This window comes from Cyprinodon variegatus, unplaced genomic scaffold, assembly GCF_000732505.1.
Source record: "Cyprinodon variegatus isolate N-32 unplaced genomic scaffold, C_variegatus-1.0 Scaffold1316, whole genome shotgun sequence".
Lineage (NCBI taxonomy): Eukaryota > Metazoa > Chordata > Actinopteri > Cyprinodontiformes > Cyprinodontidae > Cyprinodon > Cyprinodon variegatus.
In genome coordinates this window covers 106,246-118,103 of record NW_015151769.1, presented here as the reverse complement: position 1 = coordinate 118,103, position 11,858 = coordinate 106,246, and the positions used below count along the sequence as shown (strand labels likewise).

The window sequence follows — 11,858 nt, the reverse complement described above, 5'->3', positions numbered from 1 at the left end:
AAAAGTCGGAATTCTGAGAAAAAAGTCGGAATTCTGAGAAAAAAGTCGGAATTCTGAGAAAAATTTCAGAATTCTGAGAAAAAAGTCGGAATTCTGACTTTTTTCCCATACTAATCTGAAATAAAATTTAAAAATCAGTTAACTTTTCTTTTTTTTTTCCAGTGGCCCTAATCCTCTTCCGTAGTTTTTGAATTTCGACAAGCTAATGTAAAAAAAAAAGCAAACAAAAAAACACAAACTATTGTTAGCTTAAATAATATTAGCATCACTAAACCAGGAAACGCAGCTACTGTGTCAAACAAGCTAACATGAATCCAAAAACAACATTTTGGATTCATTTGGAGCAAGAAACCATTTTCTACAGTTTTAGACCCCAGAATGATACAGGCTGTACTAGCTTAAACAAGCTAGGCTATATTTTTCATCCCCCTCTTTAGCTTCCAGACATCAGTTATTGTTTAAGACTTAAAGAAGAGTTTTAGCTTCATAGATATCTGCAGTGAATTAAAACGCCCAGATTTAGAAGAAGTTACGGCCAGTCGCTGTTTTTAAAAGGTCAACTTTACTAAAAAACAGAAAGGTGTGTCTGTTAGCGGGCTGGTCTCATATCAACCCTTTATTCCCTCGGGGGCCTCAAATCAGGTTTTCCAAAAAGCAACATAACTATTGGGATAGTTCAAGCCTTTTTTGACTCGTTATCATGGTAACTCATTAGAAAATCTTAAACGTACAAATAAACAACCAGAAATGCAAATATTGCAAAGGAATCGGGATGAAAGTTGAGGAAATTTCAGAAAAGTCGCCTAAAATGTTTCCGCCGGCAGATTTTATTAGGATGAAGAAGTTACTGCTACATCAAGGACTTTCTTAAACAGTCAAAATGAGGATCCCAGGTGAAAGGAAATAGTAAAAAATTAAATATGAGCGACCTCCCCACCATGTGAGGAACAATTAGCCGATGGAACCAGGCTGTACCTGTTGAGAAACGCAGTATTAGTGCAGGTGTGGATGAACGATAAGATTATCACACAGCTTTATGTGTTTTCGTCCTCCGGTCTTACTGCGCCCCCTGCACTTTGACCCCTCTGTGTAAACCACCCATCTGTGCACGTTTGCACACTCAGAGCAGCAGTTTTTAGATTTAAAAAGACCAAAATGTCTCACGTGATTTAAAAAAAAGTCTTTAGCTCAGTTCTTTGTACTTTTTATCAACTTCATCATGACGGTACAAATACTGCCAGCACTTCCATGTAAAGGTACACAGCATCCCCCGCCCTCTGTGTGTCCGCCTACCAGCAACGTGCCATCGTCTCCAACATGTCCAGTGCCTTGCTGTTGTTTCATGTGGTTTCTTTTTATAGTGTTTTCTATTTGATAATTCCAGTTATGCTGTTTTAAAGAATAAGTTCACCAAAAACTGTCGATTATTAATAAAATCCACGTCCTACTTGCAGATTCGTAGCCTCGCTTTTACTCTTTCTTCGTTCTCTTAGTAAAACTAAGCCGTTAATTGAAAACCTGAATTGATTTCTAAATAATCTGGTTTTAATCCAGAGGTTTTTAGCTCCAAATGCCTTGAAAAGAGTTATTGTGTGAACTTATCCTTTAATATCTTAATCTCAATGTGGGATAAAGATTGAACTTTGAAAGACGACGTTCGGAGGGAGGGATGTTTCCATTTCTCCTTCCTGCCTGCAGATTTTCCTTTGTTTAAATAAACGGCCATTTTTTCTCTTGATGAGACCAAAACCAGACGTTTGTAGATCTGTGACTCCAAATCTAACGCAGAATCTGTTGGTAATAAACAAAGGATCATCTCCAGGGTTGTGTTAAAGCTGCGTGTGTGTGAGTGATTTAGCTTTAGGTACGGATATGAAACGATTTTGTTCCCAGCGTTGACGCTGATCTTTGTACGCGACGGTTGATGTTTGAGGTTGAAGTAATAAGCACACACGCTGTCAACCAGCACAGTGTTTTAATATTGTTGTTTTCAGGCCATCAGTGTTTTTATTGCACCAGAAGAAGAGCTGAAAATCTCCATCGTTTCCAGTCTGATGATTTTCATACCAGTTCCTGATGCAGTACGACTTGCTGAGGGCTGTTTGTCGGCTCCCCTTCTTTTCTAGAAACTGTAAAAATAAAACTAAAATCTCTTTGGACTTTTTGTGTGCTGGATCTTTTTTTTTTCTTCAGAAATGGTACAACAAAAATGTTTTGCTTAAATAGGTGTGTTTGACTGACTGGGACAGATGAATCGGCTGTTTCAGTTCTATTCAGTCGATGCAGCTGATCTTCCTTAGAAAACTTTGAATCAATCTGATTGGATGATCTGGTGAACTGGAAACTGCCTTGAGATGACATGAGTTGTGAATATTTGCTATAGAAATAGACTGAATTGAATTTAACTCAACTAATAAAAAATATCTGAAACAATCCAAACCTTTTTCCAATAAGGGCTTGGAGAAAACTTGTGTCTCCAAATCAGTGCCAGCAAAGTAGAATTTGATTTGGAGGCCCCCTCTCACCACGCAGAATCACCTATGCTAAAAACATCATAGACTACGTTCACACTGCAGGCCTTGATGCTCAATTCCGATCCTTTTGCGAAATCCGATTTTTTTGCGTTGCCGTTCATATTTATAAATATATGCGACTTGTACGTGATCTCCTGTGTGAACTGCAGTCATACAACGCAAGTGTCCCGCATGCGCAGTAGAGGATGCAATGATGTCACAGGCCAGCATGCTCTTTTTTTCCGGAAGTAAACATGGATGTATGTGCCGGCGCGCATTTCGGGGTAATTTTGGGGTCTTTTCCAACCATAAAAACTTAATCTTTTCAATATGGTTAAACATAAATACTGCTCTCCGCATCATCGTCTGCCCTGGTTGTTCTTTTTCTTGCCGCTTCTGTGTAGCAAGAGGCAGAATAGTGACCTTTGTCGGGTATTAATGGCGTTCAGGTCGGATGAATGCGACCTGGCTGTTCAGACAAGTGGCCTGGGTCGGATTGGAAAAAATCGGATCTGTGTTGTTCAGACTGCCATGAAAAGATCAGAAACATGTCGTATATGGGCAGAAAAATTAGATTTGGGTCACTTCAGGCTGCTGTGTGAACGTAGCCATTTACACAAATGTCACACTATGCTAGGTTATGTATTAATACAAAATAAATTATACTTAAAATACTTGACTCTTTTATTAAAACTTCAGAATACAAACTGCTACAAAACATTAAATAAATTATTTGCAAATGTGCATTCTTTTAAAAAAAATAGAGAAACATGAATATAATCAAAAATAGGATGTTATGAAAAAAAGATACTTAAATAATGGAAGCAAACATTAGAACAGCAATTGTGCAACACCCACAATTGTACAACAATGACCACAAAATTGTCCCTTCCTGGCTTTTCTGGAGGCAAAGTCACTGATGACATCCTGTTCAAAGGGAGTTTTTCCTCTCCACTGTCGCTACAAGCATGCTTAGTGTGAGGGATTGCTGAAGAGTCAATGAGTCGATGCAATCTGCCTGGATGATCTGGTGAACTGGAAAGTGACCTGAGATGACATGATGTGAATTGGAGCTATAGAAATAAACTGAATAGAATTTTTTATACTAGAATAAAGACTGATTGGGCTGATAATAAAGGGATGTCATAAATGAATTTTCAGTCAGGAAGCACAGCTTATGAAGCTAAGAGTCACATAAAATCAGAAAGTTGGGGTGGTTTTTTAATTTTTATTATTTTTTACTTTTTCAAGTAGAGCTTTTACATAAATTCACCTCGTTTCCAAGACTAGTTATCTCTGAATGTTGTTTTTAGCTGCTTTCACATCTGGGTGTGCGTTTAATATTCTGTTGTTTATTTCTTTAAATTTTGAATTAAGTATTTTTACTAATTTTTTTCCTGTTCTTACATCAAAATAGTTTCCTTGCATATTTGCTGCTTCAGCTTCTTGAACCAAAAATAATTAACAGGACAACACTTCTACTGTAAACACATTAAATACTCATTTATTTGATTACTTTTGGCGACAGGATCTGAAGTTGTCCACCTCACTAGGAGCTACCATGACAACATGGCGGTGGCAGCGTCATGCTGCGGAGATCATTTTCATCAACAGGAATGCTGCTTAGATGTTTGTCCTTTCAGCTGCTGCCAGCCGTCATACACGTTTCGTTCATGTGTGAAGAAACATGGAAACATGCAGCACAGCAGCGAAGAACAAAGATTCTCTGTGGGGTTCTGGTTGGTCCAAAAAACTGTTTGCTGTGATTTAATGAAATTAGTGTTAATCAGTAAAGAAAAAAAATAAAAACAATTTTTGTTGTGATCGCTGAGTCTGGGAGCGGCCATTTTTCCCCAAATATAGTAGCCCCTCCCTCCTGCCATCTTCCAGCAGTGACGTCACGGTGCGGTAAGCCTAGCGCCATTCTCCCCGCTTTCCAAGCTAAATCAATGGGAACTACTAGACACATCTGCAATCAACAACAATTATTGAAGATTTCCAGAGGACTTCACCATTGAAATTCACCAGAGCTATAGTGAAACTGACAATGCCCACGTGCATGGCAGCTGGATGCTGGAATACATCGGGTAAAAGTGAAAAAAAAAGAGTTATTCCACCTTTCTGATTCCTGATCCTCCACGGACGGGTTGGTCGTTGGATCGCCAACTTGAAGAGGGAGGATTTGCCATCGAACTTCTGGCCAGAGAAAAAACCCGTAATATGTAGCCAACATTTGGAAGAAGAATGTTTTCAAGATGACTTGGATAATAGCGCGTTGTGACAAACACCAGATACAGCACTGGGACTTGATCAACAGCCGATACCGCACCGTGACAATGTCACTAACCAGTAGGTGGCAGTAGTGTTCTTTGACAAACATGGATGCCTCCAGTAAAGCACATTCACATGAAAATTACTCTGAATTAAAAACACGGATCATTTATTGAACAGGATGGAATCATTTCAGATTTAAAGAACTTTCAGAAGTTTGAATTCTGAATATGAGCGACTTTTCCTTTAAAGCTGCAGGATTCAGGTCAGGACTTTAACTACAGGCCACTCCTCATTCTGTCTCTCTAACGTTATTCAGAGGTGGTCCTGCTGCAGAACCAAAGTGAACTTTAGCAAATATCCGGTTCTGAGGGAGCAAAACATCCCCAGATCACCACACTCCCTCCACCATGTTCTACTGCAGGGCCCCCAGCTAAAGCTTGAGCATCCATAATACAGATAAAACATTTATGCTTTTGCAGCCTCTGTTGTTTGGGAATGATGGTATTTTTTTTTAAAGAAAATAAACCAACGTTGTGCTGTTCATAATAATAAAGGCGTCTTACTGAATCTGCATCAAGCTAAAGACACTTTCTACTTTATTCTACTGTTTTCTGATCCACATGAAGCATTGCACTGTTAGCATTAAACGTCCAATCAGAAACCATCTCTAGATGGTTCATGTCAACACTGGGCCCATTGATATGCTGATAAATGATTTTAATCAGGTTGACCCGTTACATTAAGCATTGGAGCTGCCCAACCTTCTGCAGAATGTTTCAGGGAGTTTTCTTTTCTCCCCATCTAAATATTAAATAAACCAAAACAGCTGAACTGGTCTAATTTCTCAGGGCATTTATATTAAATATTGACTCTGATGGAGCTTCAGCCACTTTTGAAAACAGGAAGAAGCAAATATTTGATCTGAATCAGTAACTTTCCCTTAGATTTTATCTTTAATCTGAGTCTACAGAGTTTTTATTCACTGAGGTTTGATAGGAATAAAAGTTTTTCCTTCTATTTTACTGTAATCATCACTCTGAGGTCAAACATGTGAACATAATCAGACTAATTAGCTGATAGTAATCAGGATCTGACCAATCACAGCAGGGTTCATTATTCTATAGGGGGTTCGTCTTTTAATGGATCATCAGGTGTTAAAATGGGCATAAAAAAGTATTTTAATGCATAAAAATCTGGGATTAAAATCACAATTTTATTGAAAACAAACAGCAGTTGAAACAAACAGTAAAAAATGACAAATTATCAGGATTTAACGCTTTAAAAATCCTGGTTGTGGTTCGCCGCCTCATCCCAGTGCAGGCCGGAGCTCCACACAGACGGGCTGAGGGTTCAGATGAGTCCCGAAGGAGAAGCAGTTCCCACCCCCCCCAATGAGGAGCAGCTGCGGTTCTTCTGCATCCGTCAGCTCGGAGCAGAACGAGTGGAGCATCAGAGGCCAGGGCACCGAGCTCTGCAAACACATCCACACATTTACTCCATTAAACTGTCAGGGTACGAAGAACGCCTGCCCTTTAAATCTACGCTTTGCACTAGAACACAAAATGTGTTCACTTTTTGGACAAAGAAGACAGGAGGTTTGAGAGGGGCCTGAAGGAAGCCATCTATGTTAAGAAAGAAAAAAACAACCTTAAACAGGTGGGATATGTGGTCATGAGAGGAAACTAAACGATCCTTCAGGCGTAATAAACACATCTGTTCATGTTTTCTCCTCTCAGGACAGACCAGAACCTCCATGATGAGTTTGTTTGGATGAAAGAGTTAAAGTCAAGTCAAAAAAGAGCTTTTCCAGCAGTAACTTCACAGACGTGTTTGTTTTAGAACCTGTTAAAGTCATGTTCACCTCCTGCCCCTCCCCACCGTACCAGAAGAACCCTGGGTAAACACTGACCGTGTCCAGTCTGAACTCCACGCTGCTGCCTACGGCCAGGCTGATGACGGCGACGCCAGGAACTCCATCTGGATGCATCCAGACTCCGCCCACCACAACCAGCCTATCGCCCAGCAGGTGGGCGCAGTGAGAAAACCTGGATAACAGGAGAACAGAGGCTCAGATCAGCCGGAGCCTCCGACATGAAAGTCGTCGGTTCGATTCCTGCATCTCGTGTCGCTAATGGATGTTTGGTTTAACTCTGACCGAGGGATGGGGGGGGGATGCACTGCCACCCTCCTCCAACAAAAGCCTCGCTCCGTCGGTACCAGCAGGCTGGTGTCGCCCAGAGGCTCCCCTCCTCGGCCCAGTCCTCCGAACACGACCACGCCTCCTTGGTAGGAGCAGGCGGTGTGAGAATGACGAGCCGCCGGTGCAGCGCCCTCTACTGGAATCTGAGGATCACATACAGACGGTCACCCGACTACCAAAGTTCAGCACTTAAAGAAAGAGGCCAAACAAACCTCCATCCATTCCTGCCGGTCCAGACTCAGGAAGCTGCCGTCACCCAGAACCCGCTCTGATTGGTTCTTCCCACCAAACACAAACAGGAAGTCTCCGCCTACCATGGAGAGGAAAAAGCCATTAAGCTTTGGACAAGAATAGGAGGAATAGAAAAGAGCTGGCGTGGACGGCAAAAGAAGGAAAGAAGAAGAAAATGGATAAATAAAAAAATCTGAAAATTAATTAGAAAAGTAAAATCTGCCGCATTGAAAGTCTGCAGGAAGAGAAAAACATGAGAGATGTTCTGGATCCGAGAACAGGAGACGAAAAGTCAAAAACAGGCTGGAGGGACTGAAAGAAAAAAAAGGAAGAATCTCAGAGATAAAAAAAACTATGAAAAACAGATTTATATACCAAACTTTGCATTCTGGGCTCCATTTCGTTTAATTTACAACCAATTTTGGAAAAAGAAAAAAACAATTTAGGCGTTAATAAACTGTTTCAGAGGAGTGATCATAGCGCTCTGCATCAGCAGTGCTGCGTCTGACTCCCTGCCAGCTCCCAGATCAGCTTCTCTCATTGGTTGATGAGGCCTCCAGCAGCTAATGTTATACTTTTCCAGCTCCAGCAGCTGCTGATGGTGAAGCGCCTCAGATGCTCAGATGCTCATGAGGCGCCTCTGCTCCTGCTGCTCAGACGCTGCAGGACCTTTTGCTGTGCGTGGACTATTGACTTTGATTGTAAACTTGCTGCTTCTGCTGCTTTGCGGTCTGAACGTAGAATTATGAACGTGCCTCTGAACAGATGTTCAGGGATTTTTAGATTGTTCTGTTTAAAGTTAGAGGAATCCTAAACCTGGAGACCCTGTTTGTAGAATCAGCAGCATTTTGCTGCCCATTAAAAGGCGGGTTCACAGGCTAACCTCGGCCCCCAGGCTGCAGCCGCTACGCTCAACGATGCAGCGAAGGGAAACTTTTAATCATCCAAACTCTTTAGCAGAACGAGACACAAGGAAACTGGTTTTATCAGGTGAATTATGTTGGTGTTTATCTCTGGCTCACCTCTGTGACTGACCACTGCGGCGGCGTGTCTCCATCTCGGTGGGGGGGCGGTGCCCGTGCAGCCCATCCGCTCCACCTGAACCCTCTGTTCCTCTGCTGACCCGGCTGCAGACGGCGGAGCAAACGGGTCCAGCGTCACCTTCAACAGGTCGCAGCTGGGTCTGAGAGGGGAGGAGCGGCCGCCGTAGACCAGCGCTCCTCCAGGGAGGGGGGTGACGGTGTGATAGAGTCTCTCTCCTGTGGATCCATGAAGATCGGATTTAGCAAACCTCTGAGATCAACCAAACCAGTCGGAGAGTGAAGGAGGGGAGAAGCTGACCCAGATCTGCTGATGCTTCCACTCTGGTGGAGCTCCACCCCCCCTGGCCTCTGAGGAGACACCTGGTCTCCGCCCCCCGGCCCCCTCTGCCGGACCCTCCAGTGAGCAGCACCACCTGCGGCCTGATCCGGGTGGAGGCCAACCCCAGGCCCTCCAGACGCACCGGGACCGGACGCACGCTCAGGGCTGCGGGGCTCCAGCTCGGAGCGACGGACGGCGCTGCAGACAGGAAAACCAGAGGATGAGAGGGTTTCCGGGACGATGGGACGGATGGGGGGGCGGGGTCTCTACCTGAGGCCTGGGGGAGCAGAGCCTGCTCCATCAACGCCCCGCGAGATGCAGTCAGGATGAAGTAGTGGGAGCACTTCTGGTGCCATTCCTGCAGCCGGAAACAAACACGCTCAGAGCGTTCACTGACGCCCCCCCCCCTCCAGAACCAGCTCACCTCATGCTCGTCAAATGGCTCCAGGCTCTCCACTCGGTCCCGCTCCTCCTGGGGGACCAGCCCCAGATAGAAATCATTCATATCCAGACACGCACAGCACTCCCAGCCCTGATGACAGACAGAAAAACAGAGAAAGGTTTCACCAACGTTTCTTCATTTAGATCAAATATGAAAGAAAAGTCAACGTTTAGAAAGAATCTATAGAGCTACATCATACAGATGTTACGCAGAAAATCCCTCCTAGTTCAGTCAGACGGCATGGGGAGCATCTAAAGCACCAGCTGGCTAAATCTAGCTCAAATAAATCCCCTAAATCTGGTTCCAGACTTTGACTAGGCCGTTTTAACACATCGACAGAACGATCTAAACTCGGAAGATTTCAGCCTCTTTTTTTTTATAGCATGTTTAGTTTGTTTATAAATGTTGATTTGCTTTTCAGTAAATTTAGATTAGAGTAATGTTTGTTATCGTTGCCATCATGTAAAAGAAGAAAAGGCAACATCTGCAGCACAGATCTGGGATCCGTTAGACTGATGTGGAAATAATCCGGCTCAAAAGAAGAATTAAATATAAAAAACGAGCATCAGTTGATCTTTGATCTAATTTATTCCACTGTAGCTCTGCCTGCATGGAAGAAAATCAGTCTCATTTAAATCTGCCTTTTTTTAAATCGAATTTTAAACACTGAACTTTTTTACACATTGAATTCCTTACACAAAATTTTTATCTGGTTAAAATTCAGCTGCAAAAAATTTGCCTGCAAAAGTGTCAACCTTCTGGTGAACTCAGGCCAAAGCAATCGACACTCGATGCAGTCGAGCAGCTTCCAGCCAATGAAATCAGCTATTTAATAAGAAAAACTCTTCAGCCGAAAACAAAGCTACGCCCAACTGTCGTGTCACGTGACCAAATGAGCTCATTTCATTGGCTAGAAGCTGCTCGACTGCACCCAGTGTGAATTGTTTGGCCTTCAGTTCGCCAAAAGGTCGACACATTTGCAGGCAAATTTTTTGAAGCTCAATTTTTTTACAGGTGAATTTTTACCAGATAAAAATTCAGTGTTTAAAATTCGATGTACAAAAAACTGTTTTTCTTCCATATTGCTGCATGTTGAAGGTTTTCCTGCTCTGTCTGACTGTCTAAACTGAAAAAACTATCTAGAAAAAAGTCAAAACTTCTTAAATTAAGTGTATTTACCTTTAATCTGAGCAGGTAAATAAGATTATCTGCCAATGGAATAAGGATTTATACTCTTTAAATAAGATAAATAGATAATATGCACTTGAAATAAGACGCCAAGTCTTATTTTAAGTGTAAATTGTCACGTTGTATTGGCCAAATTTCTCACTTTCCTTCTCAGTTGAAGGAACAAATTTACTTATTTTAAGAAAAAATGACTTGTTTAGATTTTCATTTTTTGCAGTGTGACACAATGATCTGCAACATGTTCAAATCAAAAGAGCCATTTTTCCCTGAGTCTGCTAAAAAAAAGTAATTTAAAGTTTTACATGACTTAAAAAAAAATTACATATTATTTTTGTTAAACTTCTGCCACAGGAAACCTGCTGCCATCTTAAACAGTTTATTTGTATTTTTAGCTTATAAAATAAGAATAAAAAAATAATCTCTAAGCTAATTCAAAAGCAAATATCTCTAAAAACATATTTCTGGTTCTTTTCATGTCATTTTGTTGTGAAGATTTGATTCAAATACTAACGCTTTGACACTTTATATTCATTTTAGCCACTCTATGAAGATCTATTGTAGAGGAGCCACACTGGAAGAAATCGAACTCTATATAAGTGTTTTTTTTTCTTAAAATACGTGAATTTTTCCTTGAATTGAGGAGGAAAGTGAGATACTTTGCCAATGGAACAAGACAATTTACATTTACAAAACAAAAAGTAATTTAATTGTAATTGATTTAAGCTTATTTAAGGAGTAAAAATAATCATTCCATTTGCAAATCATCTCATTTACCTACTCAAATTAAGGATAAATACACTTAATTTAGGACATTTTTACTTATGTCTTGATTGTTATTGGCGTGCAAAGAACCACATGTGGTTCTGGAGCAGCAGCACTGAAACAATTGTCTAAAAATGCGTCAAACTCGAGGGCCGCGGGCCAAATCTGTCCCTCCTCAGCGATCTATCCGGCCCTCCAGATCCAAAAAAGCCTCACATGTCATCATGAGGATTTATTTGCCCTTTTAAAAGGAACAAAGTTGCTAAAACTGCTGAATAAATGAGAGTAAAATTAGAATATCAGAGCAGCCGGCCTCTTCAAAATAAATTGATGGATTCAAACTTCATTTATTCGATCGGAATCTTTCAAAGACTTAAAGTAAATTACGTGTCCTGTGTGGTTAGCAGATGGCGGCGTGTTCGTGTACTGGCCTTGTCCAGGAACCTGCGTCTCTGTGCCGACAGCTCTGGGTACTGCTGCAGCGCGTGCAGCGTGGAGTTGAGCTTTAGGAAATGATCCTGCATCACGCGGCCAAAAGGATCGTGGGGGTGGATCTGCTCGTACATCACAAAGAGGGACTGCAGGAGGAGCCTCGCCGCCCAGCCGATGACGGCGTCCGACCTGCGAGACGAGCAGCGGTTTAACCTCACAGCCTGGTGAATGCAGTTCTTTCAGCGTCTGGGCTGTACCATTGGGTTTCCATGTAGGTCAGCACCACTTCAGAGAGGATGAGGGTGGGAGCCGCCCAGTCCAGACCTGCTGCACTCAGAGCCTCCTTCACCGGGGACTCCTCCCTGACATCCAGGCCTAAAAGGCGGTACCGGCTGCTGGACACCTGGACGGGCCCTGAGGGCAGATTAACGATTATTAAAGGAGTGATTCTATA

At 42.2% G+C, this 11,858-nt stretch overlaps 1 protein-coding gene across 1 annotated transcript in view; it reads right to left on the bottom strand.

Moving 5' to 3' along the window:
• Positions 1-5,963: 5,963 nt before the first annotated feature.
• The window catches only part of lcmt2 (leucine carboxyl methyltransferase 2), a 13,565-nt gene continuing 7,670 nt past the window's right edge, over positions 5,964-11,858 (bottom strand). The window contains exons 5-13 of the mRNA XM_015402200.1: positions 11,662-11,818; positions 11,404-11,593; positions 9,005-9,112; positions 8,560-8,938; positions 8,241-8,477; positions 7,200-7,297; positions 6,943-7,130; positions 6,697-6,832; positions 5,964-6,258 (exon numbers count right to left, since the gene is read on the bottom strand). Coding sequence (XP_015257686.1) covers positions 6,094-6,258; positions 6,697-6,832; positions 6,943-7,130; positions 7,200-7,297; positions 8,241-8,477; positions 8,560-8,938; positions 9,005-9,112; positions 11,404-11,593; positions 11,662-11,818 — 1,658 coding nt within the window. The 3' untranslated portion in view covers positions 5,964-6,093. The remainder of the gene's footprint in view (positions 6,259-6,696; positions 6,833-6,942; positions 7,131-7,199; positions 7,298-8,240; positions 8,478-8,559; positions 8,939-9,004; positions 9,113-11,403; positions 11,594-11,661; positions 11,819-11,858) is intronic.